At 42.7% G+C, this 15,981-nt stretch overlaps 1 protein-coding gene across 1 annotated transcript in view; it reads left to right on the top strand.

The window, feature by feature from the left end:
• Nucleotides 1–6,214: 6,214 nt before the first annotated feature.
• PREP (prolyl endopeptidase) overlaps nucleotides 6,215–15,981 on the top strand; it is a 60,351-nt gene continuing 50,584 nt past the window's right edge. The window contains exons 1-3 of the mRNA XM_035109312.2: nucleotides 6,215–6,412; nucleotides 11,517–11,591; nucleotides 15,085–15,218. Coding sequence (XP_034965203.1) covers nucleotides 6,368–6,412; nucleotides 11,517–11,591; nucleotides 15,085–15,218 — 254 coding nt within the window. The 5' untranslated portion in view covers nucleotides 6,215–6,367. The remainder of the gene's footprint in view (nucleotides 6,413–11,516; nucleotides 11,592–15,084; nucleotides 15,219–15,981) is intronic.

Here is a 15,981-nt window from a genome sequence, read left to right as displayed (position 1 = left end):
TCCTCAAGAGCATGGGTAGGCAAACTAAGGCCCGGGGGCCAGATGCGGCCCAATTGCCTTCTAAATCTGGCCTGCAGACGATCCAGGAATCAGCGTGTTTTTACTGTACATGAGTAGAATGTGTATCTCTGGGTTAAAATGCATCTCTGGGTTATTTGTGGGGCCTGCCTGGTGTTTTTACATGAGTAGAATGTGTGCTTTTATTTAAAATGCATCTCTGGATAATTTGTGGGGCATAGGAATTCATTCATTCCCCTCCCCCCAAATATATAGTCCAGCCCCCCCCCAAGGTCTGAGGAACAGTGGACCGGCCTCCTGCTGAAAAAGTTTGCTGACCCCTACTCAAGAGGCTGTCATTTTTGAGCAAAGGAATTAGGTAACAGAAAAAGGACTGCTTAACCCTTTCACCAGCTATTTTTCTCTTCACAACCATTCTCCACACAGGGGAAAAATGAGTACTTACAAGTGTGCTATGAGAGGCCTCAGACCTTCAAATAGGCTAGGGTTCCCCCAACCTGGTGTTTTCTATATATTGTTGACGGCATAAACAGGCTGAAATAGGCCAGGGCAAACTGGACGAAACTTTCTAGCATTGACATCAAGATGGTCATTGCTGCACAATGAAAATTCTAATATAATATCTAATATAATGTTTTATATCTAATATTTAATGTTTACAATGTTGCTAATATTTTCAATTCTTTAAAAAATCACTCTTGTGGAATGCCACCTTTCTGAGAAGTCTCTGTCCTCAGCACATTTAGGACTATGGCCATCACCCTACCACCACCTAGACCACCCAGAATCAACGAAGATGGCGTATAGAGTCTAGGACCAGGGAGAAAGGAGTTCAAATCCTCTCTCAGTCATGAAGCTTCCTGGAAGTCCTTGAGCAAGTCACTATCTCTCAGACTAACCTGTCATTCTGTGGATAAATGGTGGTGGGGGGGATCATATACGGTACATCAGGCATGTCCAAAGTGCGTTTCAGGGGCCTAATCAGGCCTGCCGGTCAGTTTAAGTTTATTTTCTGGGGTAAAATCCAAAAAAAGCTCAACAACTTCAATCCAGAAGAAAGGTCAAAAATATTGGTTGGCCCCCACAGCCCTTTACTTCATCAAATCTGGCCCTCTTTGCAAAACATTTGGACACCACTGATATACATCCCCTGAAGCTCCTCGGACATAAATAGTTTGTGCTATTGAGAAGGTGAAAACCAGCACTTTTGATAAATGATTTAAAGTCTCTCTCTGTTTTGTTGGACCATAACCCCTCCTGAGCTGAGCATACAGTACATAGGAAACAGTGGTCAAGAAACTGATCACAATAGCTCTGTATACTGTCAGCAGTGCAATTAAGTAAAGCCATCATCATTGGACTACAAGCTCCCATCATCCCTACTGGCTCTGATGACTGGGGCTGATGGTAGTTAGAGCCCATCAACATCTGGAAGGACCACAGGGTTCCCTCCCTGGAGAGTGGAGGATAGCTTGGACTGCCTGCACTTTGCTATGATCCAGAGGCTACCTGAAGGCAGCTCTGCTTAAGATGTTGTTTAGATTGCATATACACAGGCAGAGAAGCACAGATGCACAAGCACGTGCACACCCACACCCACAATGAACATAATAAACCTACTGTTTTCAAAACCTATTGTTTACCACAAGAGATTTCGGTACAAAGGAGAAAATGCTCTGGAAAGAGTTAATTACTTCATACACTGAAAATTATATACGCAAGATGTCAAGCAAGAATAAACATAAACCAGTTAAAATCAATTAAATAGAAACCACTTAAGCAAGGTTAATTACTGGGAGGGGAACATCTGTAGGCACACAGCCATCAAGCTGCCTGTTCTTATCAAAATGTTCTAAAGATTTTAAATACTAATGTAAAGTATTCGTCAGAACCCAAGCACAATTTTTTTTAAAAAAGATATTTTATTAAAGTTTTCTTGGTTTACAAAGGTATCCGCAATGTCTCTTTTTTTCAAGTTACATTTTCCATAGGTCAGTTTCATTTGTTGAGACGTTAGAGTTACATTAGGAAGAAAAAAGGGGGGAAGAGGTGGAGGGGGTGGGGTCAGGAGGCGATATTTCTATTTTGCTTAATGTATGTGTGGGTTTTTGTGTAGCGTCATTTGTGCAGGTTCTCTTTGCTATTCGCTTGTGTTCCTTTGGTGGGGAGAGAAATTGGGGTTGGCCTAGGGCAGGGGTTCCCAACAAAATTTTCTCGAGGACCCCTCATTGAGCCGCTATTGTGACAAGGACCCCCCTTAATTCCTAATCCTAAATCTAATTCCTAATTCCTAATCTAATTTTTCCAGTAAGCTTAACACTGATCTTGGAAGGGTTAGGTTCAAGGGACGCCGACGATTTAGGTTCAATGGACACTGACAAGATCGGTTCGAGAGTCACTGACTTACTTGCTTGAACATCAAATGCATTATCTTCCTCTTCATCTGTAGGCCTTTGTCGTTTTAACAAACCACTTTTTAACCAACGGTCCATTTTTAACTACGCGAACTGTAGCTTCCGTGAAATACAACGCTTTGTTTACAAACACTACTGTTTTGCAAAGAGGCAGCGCGTGCCAGGGAGGAGGGAGGGGAATGGAGAAGACAGGGTACCTGCGCAGTAGCGCACAAATGAAGCCGACGCGCGCAAACCATCTTGAGGAGGTGAGCGTTAGTAGAATGCGCGCACTGCCTCTTTGCAAAACAGTAGTGTTTGTAAAGTGCCACCTAACGGCATACAGCAGAACTACTGCCTCTATCTAATTCTCGTTTTGCGCTAGACTCTGCTCATGCAGGAAGCGGCCAAAGCAAAAAAATGTTATCATACGAAATATATTTAATATATTTTTTATTCTAATAGCATCTTGCGGACCCCTCTGGCATAGCTCGCGGACCCCTGGGGGTCCGCGGACCACCTGTTGGGCACCACTGGCCTAGGGTGCAGTTATTTGTTTGTGAATGGCTATGTTGAACTTTGTTTTCGTGTGTGAGTGGGGTGTGTGTGGGTTTTTGAATCAGGTTAGCCATATTGATTCAAATGCTGTTGTTGGATTCTTGTCGTTGTCTTGTTGGGCTGTGTATGTGATAAAGGGGAGCCATACCGGGGTGAAGGTATCTTCTTCTATTTGTCCCTGTGTCAGTTTCACTTTATCGGTTAATTTTTCTAGTAGGGCTGTTTCCCGTACTATTTGGTACCATTGGTCCATGCTTACTCCTGAAAGGTCTCTCCAGTGTCTGGCTATGATGCTTCTGGTTGCTGATAGCAGGTGGGTTATGAGTTCTTTGTGATATGAGTGAGCATTATTGTCTTGGAATATGTTTACTGTAGTAGGGCCAGTTCTGGGGTGAATTAAGATGTTTCAACTGCCGTTGGTGAGACAGAGAAACAGTGTGGTTTTGCTGCCACCTCCTGATACATTTCAGAAGCACAGGTTCCATACTAATATAACTTTTTGAAATAGAATGATAAATTAGATTAAAATGGAAGGAAAATTCTTTAAGAGTTTCTAGTTATTGGTATATCAAAATGATCAAAAGAAAGGTGAAGATGCAGTGACAGATCTTTAGAGCTAACTTTGTAACTCTGGTCCCACCTGAATGCATGTGGAGCAAATCAAAATCAGTGATGAACTAAAAGCAGATTAAAACACATATCAACATTTTAGATATCTGGGTAGGCTTGTCTAAACAAAAATGTTTTTAGCAAGCCCCCCACCCCTGTGAAGAGTTTAAATTTTATAGAGCTTTTATTGTAAATTTCGGGAAATATTCAACTCAGTATTTTACTGACGCACTGAAAATAATGAAGATGAATAAATTAGATCCATTAATTTCAATAGGTCTACTTTGAATAAAATATAGTTGACCACCACCCCACGTATTTTGTAATCTATAAAATTATGGTGTGCAGTGATTGTAATAATTTTGTATATTTATACATTATAAAAAACCCATAGGCTGCATTCCTCTATTAAATGTATATCCCATCCATCTTCCAAAGGAGCCTAGTATGACACATATTTCTCATGCGGAAGAGGGAATTTCAACAAGTATAGCTTGTAATGCAGACTCCACCTGCTGAAATTCCCTTTTCTTCACAATAAAAGGTTCACAAGGCTTCTCCTCTTTTGTACATGCCACCCTAACAAGGGCTTGGAAGAAAAGGGGTCAAACCTCATCAGGTCTGTATAAATTTAAAGAAGCGTTTTCTCAGATGTCTCCTTCTAAGGATACCAGTATTTTTGTACTTCATTTTTCTGAAGGAAAAGTATAATATTAAATGGACATTGAACCCATCCCCCCCCTAGAAGATTGACCAGATTAGTTCGTCGGTATACATTTTTTTACATAGGTGTCTATGGTACAATGGCTTAACAATTTTAATTCTAGCAATTTTATTTGGCATTTTCAGATATACAGAATAGAAACCTAAGTGGGCAGCTATATGTACATACATATGGGCACAGAGAAAAAGAAAAATAGGGTTGAAAACAGAAGCTCTCATTTGCCACAGTTGGGATTCACATTGCAGTCTTACGTATTTATACTCAGAAGTATATCTTATTGTGTTGAAAGGCGTTTACTTTATGGCAAATTCAGAAAATCCCTAAATTCACTAATGGTTCCTTGTCACCCCACTTGGAAAAAAGTGACAAGTGGGATGCCACAGGGTTCTGTTCTGGACTCGTTGTTTAAAATCTTTATAAACCACTTGGATGAAGGAATTGAGGGGATGCTTAACAAATTTGTAGATGCCACTGTACTGGCAGGGAGAGCAGATGCCGCAGAAGACAGAATCAGGATTCAAGATGACCTTAACAGATTGGAGAACTGGGTTGAAACTAACAAAATGAATTTCAATAGGGATACATGTAAGCTTCTGCACTTAGGCAGGAATAACCAGCTGCACCAATATAAGATGGGGGACACCTGGCTTGCCACATACATGTGAAAGGGATCTAGGAGACTTGGTGGACCACAAGCTTAACATGAATCAACAGTGTGATGTAGCAGCAAAAATAAAATAAAAGAGCTAATGCTATTCTAGGCTGCATCAACTGAAATATAGTGTCTAGGTCAAGCAAAGTAATAGTACGACTTTATTCTGCCTTGGTCAGACCACACCTGGAATACTGTGTCCTGTTCTGGGCACCACAGTTTAAGATGGATATTGACAAGCTGAAGTGTGTGCAGAGGAAGGTGACAAAGATGATCAAGGGACAGGAGACCTAGACTTGTGGGGAGTGGTTGAAGGATCTGGGCAGCAGCATAGAGAAGAGGAGACCGACAGGAAATATGATAACCTTCAAATATCTAATGGGCTGTGTCAAAGAGGATGGAGCAAGCTTGTTTTCTCCTGCTTCAGTGGGGAGGACCCAAACCAATGGCTTCAAGTTACAAGAAAGGAGAGTCTGACTAAACACCAGGAAGAATTTTCTGACAGTAAGAGCTGTTAAAGACAGGGGGGACAGTCTCCCACGGAAGGTGATGGACTCTCCATCCTTGGAGGCTTCTAAACTGAGGTTGGGTGACCATCTGTCATGGATGCTTTAGCTGAGTTTCCTGCATTACAGCTGGGGGTTGGACTAGATGACCCTTGGGTCCCTTCTCTATGACTATGATAAAGAAGCAAGAGATTTCTATTTCACAAACCCATGGTTTATTGTTTCACGTGACCAAAGCTAATTGATCTCTCTCTGAAAGTGGTGTGTGTGTGTGTGTATGTATGCAGTCTCTTTGTATTCCTGCATTCCAGGGGGTTGGACTAGATGACATTTGGAGTCGTCTCGCCCCTCGTTCTATGAACAACGTAGTAGGGGGAGACCTTTTATCAGGCCGACCAGAATACAGAGCATGGCTTCTGAGCCCTTCTGAGTTTGCTTTTGGGGGGGGGGAGGTTGCGTAAACAACGTACATTTAAAGCACATCCCCACCCCGACCTCGTCAAGAATCCTGCGAGCTGCTGCTGCTGCAAAGGGTTCAGGTGCGCTCTCTGAGGGACTAAACTACAGTTCCCAGGATGCCTTGGGAGAAAGACCATCTTCGAATGCATGGACGGCATCGGCCATGCTGGCGCTTTACTGCAGGGGGAGCCGCGCGGCCTCCTCGGCCTGCTCCACTCGCCTCTCTTGCCTCTTGCCGGGGGTGGCAGTTCCTCGCCGGCAAGTGGGAGGGCCCTTTCGTGGCTGCTGCTGCGGCGGCGGAGCTCCAGCCCGCCTGTCTTCGGCTGAAGGGGAAGGCGAGTGGCGCCTCGCCCCACCGGGCCCCTCCTCTTCCTGCACGCCGCCCCATTGCCTCCCGCTCCGCCACGGCGCCTGCCTTTCCCCGCAACCCGCCGCCGCCAGCAGCAGCATGCAGCTTTTCCAGTACCCCGAGGTGTACCGCGAAGAGACATCCGTGAGTAGCTCCCTGGCCCCCCATCTCCCGTCGCCGGAGCCCCCCAACACGGCCCAGAGCCCCCCTGGAGTTCCGGGGCAGCTCCCGGAACCCGGTGGCTTCCTGCCTCTTCGCTTCCTCCTCGGCCACCGGCGACCCGGTGTGGAAAGGCTTCCCGCATCTATCACACCCTGCGGGCTTTCCCCGTCAAGCCTGATGCGGAAATAGAGGTGTTTGAAGGGATGGATGCAGGTGTGATGCGCAGGGCCTTTGCACATCCATCCACACACCAGTCTTTCCAACCTGGCCGGTTTTGTCTAAAACCACCGGGGTCTTTTATCTCCTGCCTCTCTCCACTACTTGAGGGTGTGGGGGTTGCTGAGGACGGCCGCCGTGGGTTATTTCGGCAGGTGTGGGCATGCCTGGAGAGGATCGGGGGACACTTTTGCCACCCAGCGACGCAGTGTGAGCTGCAGAAGTTTAATGTTGGCACATTTTTTGTCTTGCACAACCTAGAAGTCCCAAAAACAAGCACCTGTTGCTCAAGCAGGAAGACATAATTTCCTCAAATCAGATTGGCCAGTAACCAGATTGGCTTGCTGTTTGGCTTGCCTGTATCTGCTCTGTAAATAGCTTTGTGCAGCACATTGGCTCTCCATACTATTCTATAATAAATACTGTTCTATAATAAAATTATAGAACTTTAGAGGTGGAAGGGATGTGCAGTTGGGGCTGGTGTATGGATAGTGCCGCTTCAGAATTCTGAAAATCAAGCGTTATATAAATCTCTAAAAGAAACAGATGGTGTTTTCTTGCAGCAGAAGACAAAGGACTTAACCCACACTTCCTCTTGTCCTGCTGCTTTCCCCACCCCACTGGTGAGAACCACACTTCAGCGCTTGATCAGAGTAAATGGCAGTTCAGGTTTTTGATCAGGTTTTCCCTTGGAAAGGAGCAGGGCAAGGGGAAAACCACTCCAATTCGTGCCTAGGAAGCGTAGGGCAATTAGGAAACTCTTCGGACATACAGTATGCTTTCTAGGCATGGCACAAGCAGAAGTGTGGGCAAGTCCTGATTTAGAGCAGGTTTTGGGAGCTGTGACCCTCAAGATGAATATTTTGCTACAAGTCCTGTCATTCCTGACCATTTGCCTTGCTGGCTGGGACTGATGGGAGTTGGATCTTACAGACCCAAAGATTCTCAGCCCTGGTCTAGACTCTAGAGAGACTACCTCTGAATTCTTTGTAGCACAAGTTCTATTAATTTGGGAGCTTGCACACCCACACCCCGCTTACCATGTTCTTGTAGTTTTGTGTTTGAAATCTTAACTGGAAGGTTGACAAACAATACCTGTTAACAGCTTTACTTTTCCATGATATGGAGAAAAGCAGTGCCTTGTATGAAAGAAAACAAAAGTGATAAAAAAACAAAAGAATTTAACCAGCCATTAAATTATAGATTTAATTGTACTCCCCATTTCTTAAAATCCATGACTCTGTTCGTTATAACATTCTCAGGCTAATATGCTACAGAAAATAATACTTTAAATCAAATATTTCATTAGGCAAAGAAGGGTCAAGCTTGCTCTGCCCTGTTCTGGTAACAAACATTCCAAATGCCTTTTGTAAATAAAATTGCTAGTATTGTTCAGAAGTCCCTCCCAGAATTTCACTAGCAACAAAAGAACTTTCAGCCATATTGCAGTCTTTTGTAACCTGTTAGCAGAATGTTGCTCATTTCTTTTCTTTTTAAATATATTTTATTGATTTTATATTATAAACAAACATACAAAAGAAAAATACATAACATATTTTCCACTGACTTCTGTCCATCCTCCCAGAGCCCTCTCCTCCCACCAGAGGGACCCCCGAAAGGTGGGCAGCCGGCAGTGTTTAATTTTATGGTTGAATTTCTCCCCACCCCTCCCCCTCCCCCCGGCACCCCCCCTGCCACCGAGAGGCTCCAAGGGAGGAAACGGAGGGGGGGGCATCCATCCAACCAATTATCCAAACAAAAAGAAAAAAAACAAAGAGGAAAAAGGAGGGGGAACAAAAAGGAAAAAAAACCCTAAAAAGAAAAAGATAAAAAAGAAGAAAAAATGAGACTGAAAAGGAAAGAAAAAAAAAACATCATTATTACTTATATTTCTATAATCATTGTGTGGGCCTCCCCAACCTCCCCCCTACCCTGATTTCCATTTTCAATTCTTATTTAGCAGTATTCTTATTCTTATTCCCATTCTATTACCACAAAAAAAGAAAAAAGAAAAATTGACCTTATATTATAAAAACTATCCCAATTTTTAAATCCTCTTTAATCATTCTAAATTAATATTTCCGAATCTTTTCATAATCAACTCTACTCATTACTTTTCTTGACCTGTCTATTTTTTATCCTCCAAAGAACCTCTTTATTATTCTTACATTCACAAATTTTAAATATCATGATTTTCCCCTCCCTCCCCCAGTCTCGGCCTTTCCCTTCCAGTCCAGTAAGTTCCAAAGTCGTCAGTCCAGTTATCAGTCCTTTTTGTCTATCCTAAATAATTAAATATTCAATCTTCCTTCAACCCACCCCCTTCCTGACCTGTTTCAAAATCCAGACCCCTCTATCTCCCCCTCCCCAATCTTCTTTTCTTCTTTGCTGTCCATTTTTCTTATGTGCGTTCTGTCTCTCCTGTAACTCTTGCATTACTGACTCCTGTAATCCATCTTTATTCTTTTGATTTTCCTTTTTCCCATCGCTCAGTTCATACGACCATTCCTCATCTTGTGCCCTTTTTTCAGTTAAAGCCTTTTCCTGTAATTCTTGTGTTCTTTCTTTAGACAAGTCCTCTTTTTGCAAATCTTGCTCCTTTTCATTGGGCAAATCCCGTTCTCTGAGCTCCTGTAAATCATAATTTATTTCCAGCAGTTGTTGCTGAGTCTTATACGTCTCTATTCTGAATTCCCATAAGAGTCTTATCACTTTGTCCTTGAACGCAGGTGTATAGTCTTTTGTTGCCATTTTTCCAGCTTGCCGAGGGTAGAGCGAGGCTTAAGAACCAGGAGATGGTTACAAAAGACATATATTGTAACAAGTCCAAACTGGAAACTGTATATCCATTCCGTAGTATTTAACTTCAACTTTAAAATTGTTTCAAACAGTCAATCAAAGAGTTTTTAAGTATCAAGTCCTTGCTAACATCCGTCTTCACAATCAGCTTACTGTCCTCTCCGGGCTGCCGATTTCGGGGTAGAGAGAAGCTCTCCCTTTCTTGAAGTGCGGGGATTATATCAGCATTGAAATAAATCTCACCCCTTTGCCCTGCCTCCGGAGGTAATTCTTTAAAATAGTCTCTGAAGGAATTCAAATAATATACTGCACTGGTCTCCCTTTTATTACACTGCTTCTTAAATCAATCGGTGGGAGGAGGTGGCTTCTGTTTTCCCCCCCTCACTCCCGTTTTCCAAATTGTAGTCCAATATCCTAATATTTTCAAACTTTACTCACGGGTTCCAATTTTCCGAATCAGCAAGTTTGGAAGAATCTGCCGCTCACCACCACCGGCTCGAAGCTTCACTTCGCTGAGGTAACGCTGGTCTTCAAAATGGCCCCCGCGACTGCAACCCTTTCTCTCCGGGGCTCTTATTAGAGCTCACCAGAGGATCGGGGAATCGCTAAAAAATGGGGCGCCGCTGAAGCTTTGTTTCCAGAACTCTGTATCTGGAACTATTTTGGGGCGCTGCGGCGCTTTCGCAGCCTTCCCCCCCCTCAGCAAAGCCGGGCTGTCTCGGAACTCGAGACAAACCCCGCCGGCCAGATCGGGCGACAAACCGGAAGCCCTGAATGTTGCTCATTTCTTTAGGCTCTCTGTGTTTAAATCTACAGCTAGATATATCTTCCCTCACTGAAGTAGTGGGTTTAAATATGCCTAAAGGTCTGAATAGGAGCAGGCTGTAGGAGTAATGAGTTGTTCCTTCTCTTGAAAATTGGTGTGATACTGATCTACTACCTAAATAGCTGTCCCTTTAAACTGTTACAGTACAGTACTTGAATTACAGTGCAGCTGCAGGTAGGTGGGGCTGGATTGCAGCCTGAATCAGTTTTATCGTTGTCCCTTTTCCTTTAGGTTAGGGATGGTGAACCTGTGACCTCCCACTCCTATCATCCCTGCCCACTGGTCTTGCTGCTGGTGATGATAGAAGTTGGGAGTCCAATCTGGAGAGCCACATGTATAGTTTTTGCATGGAGGATGTTCTCCCAAGTTCAGGTGCTGATATCTTCACCTAAAACATGAGTGGTTAACCACTTGCTCTCCAGATATTGCTCAACTCCAACTCCCATGAGGATGATGGGAGTTTTGGTCCAGCAACATTTGGAGTCCCCATCACTGCCTAATGTCCTTTCAGACTGCTTTGACACCTGAATCCTTCTAGTGCTTGCTGTTTAGTGCTATAGCACCAAACCAAGAGCACAAGCATTTTCCCTTGCAGATGCACCCAAATGTCCTGTTCCAGCAAGTGTGACTCATTTTTGGAATTAGAAATCCCTGAACATGTCTACTGTGTTGAGAGCACAAAAGGCAGCTAGTTAGGGAGCCATACATCCAAAAAGACACCTGTGGCTTCAGTATAGCAATTGCAGAAGTCCTATTTTTGGTTTCTGTTCCAAACTGCTGTTGTGTTTTTAGAAGCTGTTAATGGTACAGTGGACCCTCAGTAACGTTCGGGTTGTGAAAGTGGCACCTCTAGATGCCGACTTTTCCGGGTACATACAGACCCCAGGAATGAATTAAGTTCGTATCTGGAGGGTCCACTTTGTTGATCTTCATTTCCCATCTTTTTCCCATGCCAAGTTATAATCAATGGCTGAGAGTTCTCTCTTTTGTTAATATAAACAGAAGGTCCACAAACTACCTCGGCACATAAATTCTCTGGGTTGGTTATGCTCGATTAATTTAATTTGTTTGGAAGAGGCTATTATTCTGCTGTCAGGGCAGCTTGATGAAATTAGTTGCCTGTTGCATCCTCCAGTTTTCAGAAGTGTATGAAGCTGTAATAACTTATTTAATGCCACTCATAAAGTGATTGTAAAGCATTCTTTAAAAAAACAACAAATCTCTCTTTGTATATTTTAAAATCAGGTGGACGACTATCATGGCTGTAAAATATGTGATCCATACAGCTGGCTTGAAGATCCTGATAGTGAGCAAACGAAGGTAAGTCTTTCTTATAATTCTGGACACCTTGGGGCAAATGCCTTTGCAGTGTAGAGGTGCAAAGTACTGTTCAAATGTGATATTAGTCTCAGGTAAAACATCAGTTCAGGCAAAAACTATAGTTTTCTACTAATGATCATTTTACACCAGAAAGGTTTGTGTTTGTAGGAAGTCTGTTACTGGTCCACAGGCAATTGCTGTGATTGGAGTAGTGTTTTTTGGTTAGTTGTGCAGGGTAGAAATGTTTGAATGACCCATGTCCCTGGTTCAGGACCTCTAGTATTTACAGTGGGGTAGCTTCCCTAGACTATATGTCTCACAGCTCATGGTCAGAGCACAAGCTTTGGATGCAGTGGTCTTGGGTTCGGTGCCTTGGAGCGCTGGCTGAAAAGATGGGATGGGACTGAAAGTCTCAATGATGGAGCACATGCTTTGTTTGTAGAAGGCACCAGGTTCCATTCACTACATCTCCATTTAAAAATACTAGGGGAGGATCGAATGTCATTGAGAGAGCAAAGGTCCTAGGTCCAATCTCTGGTATTTCCAGGTAGAACTGGAAAAGACTTATCTGAAACCCTAGAGAGCCACTCCCAGTCAGTGTAGGCAATACTGAACTAGACTCGGTGGAACAGTGGTATGACTCAATGGCCATATTCACATGTAGCGGGAGTGCTTAAGATACAGTTTGTTTCAGCCTTAATGTGCAAATGTTTCACGTTGGGACATGTAGCCTAAGCTCTTTGCTCCTCTCTGTTACCGCTGCAGGGAAACAAACCATGGAGCAATTGACTTAGTGTTGTGTCTGAACCAGAGTTTGTAGCTTGTTTTTCTCTCTAAACAAGGCACAATCTGAAGTCTAGGTTTGTTCGTGGATGCTGTGGTTAAAACGAAGCATACTTTCTGGCTTATTGTTACATCCAGTAACATCCATGTTACATATTGATCTGTATAAGCTATGACACTGTTATGTAGAATTGGGCTTGACGTTTCTTCTATGATCACTTGTGGGCATGGCTGAAGGGTGAGATTTTAGCTTGGAAGATGCAGTGGCTTGAGCTGATTAGTTGTATGCCCCCTAGAGGCTTCTGCATGTGGTGACTTTACAAACTTCTTAAAGAAAGGACCTTGCTTAGGATCCATGGAAGGTGGGAGCTGCCTGGGTCAAATGTGTCAAATTTTGTGCATGCATTGGAAAACAGAGAGGAAGTTTACATGAGTAAGTGACAAACTTGGCACGTGCATGATCTTCCTAAGTAAATGATATTTAAAATATACTAAGGTACAAGCCATAGGCAGGATACTTACAAAGCAGGGCAGATGTAGCTTTAATCATTTAGCAGCAGTTAAGATATTTGGGTGTGAGTTTGTGGATATTACCCCCACCTTACCATTGTCACCTCTCCAGTGGAAATTCTCTTTCCCTTTGTATAAAGCCTTAGCTGTTATTTAGTATTGCATCTGCACCAGCATGAACCACTACTGTTCTGATCCGGATTTGAACAGCATTTGCACACCTTTAAGGAGAAAGGTTTCAGATAAGTGTTTTCCAGTTCTACCTGGAAAAGGAGAAAGCTTGTTAGGATTAACCAAGGTTAGCACTATACAAACACAATACTAAACAATGGATAATTCTGGGAATGTCACAGTGGACAGGGGAGAAGTCTAAATCTTCATACCCAAGCTCTTAAGAAGTTGGCACCATTATGTTTCAACCAGGCTCAAGTATGTTTTGATTAATTTCAAGGATAGGTAGAGTGCATTTGCGAAAGGGGCTGTTAATCACCTTGAATCGAAATATTTCTGTGAACCTAGTACTCTTGGTGTGTAATGTGCTTAAACTGAACCCCGATGCTTTTAATACAAGCAATGAAGTGTATCAAACATCTGGCTGTTCATCATTTTCAGTTCACAGGTTCACATGCATTTTGTGTCTCATTATTGCAGAAAATTGTTTGAAATTTACCTTTATCACTTAATTTGAGGCCTTGAACTGGAACAGTAATACTGTTCTCTCTGGTGAGCTGTTAAAAGAAATTGATTTTGTTTAATGCTATGGAGTAGTTTGCAGAAACTGCCCATTTATTTTATCAGAGATAATAGATTATGTCCCCTTCTGGTCCTTTTATTCTCTGTTTCTTTTTGCTAAATGTATAGCTAATTTTTTATTATTAAATTTCTATACAACCCTTCATCCGAGGATCATAGGATGGTTTACAATATAATAACACAAAAATATATAACATAATAGCAAACAGAACAATACCCCCCTTGCCCCAGTTTAAAGACCATAGGTTGTTTAATTAGCCAAAGCCTGAGAGAAGAGGCGTCATGAAGGTGTCAGGCGAACCTCCCTGGGGAGGGCATTCCACAAACTAGAATCTGCTCTTATTGATGCAAACCAGCATTCACTCACTTGGGACTAAGCCCTATTACATTCAACAGAACTTGCTTCTGAGTAAATTTTCACCGCATTGGGCTTTTCTATTCCGTTGGCACACATGGGATCAGCCTGCACAAAAGCTACAGCCCAGCCTTGCTATTGAGATTCTTGCAACCTTTTCACCAATAGTTATGTTGGATCATTAAGCCATCCATTTATACCATTTCAAACAGCAGTAATCTGCCTTCGCATTAATCTTGGAACTAAAGTGCTTCACTTTACTGTTCATATACAGTATCTCTTCAGTGGTGGCTAAACTGTTTGTCTTCATAGTTCTGGTTACAGGTAGGTAGCCGTGTTGGTCTGGATCGAAGTAAAGGAATTTTTTTATTTTGTTTGTCTTCATGGCATCTTGGCAATTTTGTTTAAACACCAAATGAGAGAGTTTGCATTTAGATCAAAGAGAACCATAAAGCTCATCAGGACTCATACCTGTGATGACCTGCTTTTTTGGCGTGTTCAGCCTGGGTGTGGTGAGCAAGTGGTAAAATAGTTACCTCTTTCTGTGTTTGAATGTATGAAGTGGTTTCATCCAAAAGCTGCTCGAGAGAATCCTTTGATGACCTGCAAAGCAAGTTGGCAGACTGTAGACTTTTCTCTCAGGAAGAATCCATCTCGAAAGTCACCCTCCCCCTTTTAACACAGGATGCTGCAATTAAAAGTCAGTAATAGGTGGACTGGGCAGATTGCTATCATATTTTGAATATTAGAAAGCCACTTGAGTTATCATGTTATTATGTGCCACTTAATGAAACGAGCTGCAGCATTCCTAAAATAACATCTGTGGTATATTCAGTTCTACTCTAAGACTGTTACGAAGTTGCATCCAAATCATTGGACTCTCTAGACCGTGGTGGGGGGACCTGTGACCCTCCAGATGTTGTACTCCCAACCTGTGATCATGGGCTATCCCGCCTCTGTCTGATCAGGTAGTTGAGATTCCAACAACATCTGCCGGTTCATCAGCTCCCCATTGCTGATCCAGGTCAACACAGACTCTTTCTTTAGAAAGCCCATGTTTTATTTCATTATGTTTTGTTTCTTCTCTTTCAGGCTTTTGTCGAGGCACAAAATAAGATAACAGTACCCTTTCTTGAGCAGTGTGCTGTCCGGGGACTATTTAAAGAGCAAATGACAGAACTCTATGACTACCCCAAGTATAGTTGTCATTTCAAGAAAGGGAAAAGGTATGTAAAGGGACTGTGTGTGTCTTTGGATTATTGCAGGATGGTTTATAGCCAGAAATTTTGTAGTGGGGGTATCATAAATTATGTGCTAAATATTCACACCAAGTGATTCTCAGGTCAACTACACACACACACACAGAGACACGAGAGAGAGGGGGGGCAGAGAGGAGACAGTGTCTCTACTAATTAAATCTTGAGCCGGGAAAATTAACAGCCAGCCTGCCAAAAAAAATAATAAAGTCATGACGAACTGCTGTAATAAGGACAATACAGAAATCCTACCTTTTGTATTGTTGAGCAGTGAAAGGACAGGACTGTTTCTGTGACTTTTCAGTCCTATTCTTGCCATTGCTTACATTTACTAAACTACTGGAAGTGAGAGAAGGTTTACTAATCCTTACTGAGCAATTGCTTACTGCTTCTACATTTTCCTTAATATAGAGTCAGAAAAGGTGTGTGTGTGTCTTTTAATGAAAGCTGAAAATTCAGGAAAAGGCCTAGAAGAGGCATGGTTCCCTTCAGATGATGATGGATTGCTCCAGCCTGCTTGCCCAGTTGTTAGTGATATTGAGATGTAGTTTTTTATCATCAGAACGACACCTTGTTGGCTACTCCTGGCTTAGAATATCCCTGGCAGTAATTAAAGGACTGAAGCAGAAAAGGACAAAAAACCAGTACGCTAAATTGTCTATTTAAGATTACTCGGTTCACTAGTCCTCCATCACATCAAAGTGGGGAGGTCATTTTCTCCCCTTCAATACAC

The sequence above is a fragment of the Zootoca vivipara genome, chromosome 3, assembly GCF_963506605.1.
Source record: "Zootoca vivipara chromosome 3, rZooViv1.1, whole genome shotgun sequence".
NCBI classification, from domain to species: domain Eukaryota; kingdom Metazoa; phylum Chordata; class Lepidosauria; order Squamata; family Lacertidae; genus Zootoca; species Zootoca vivipara.
The sequence above is the reverse complement of the archived record's forward strand: the minus strand, read 5'-3'. Positions and strand labels throughout refer to the sequence as shown.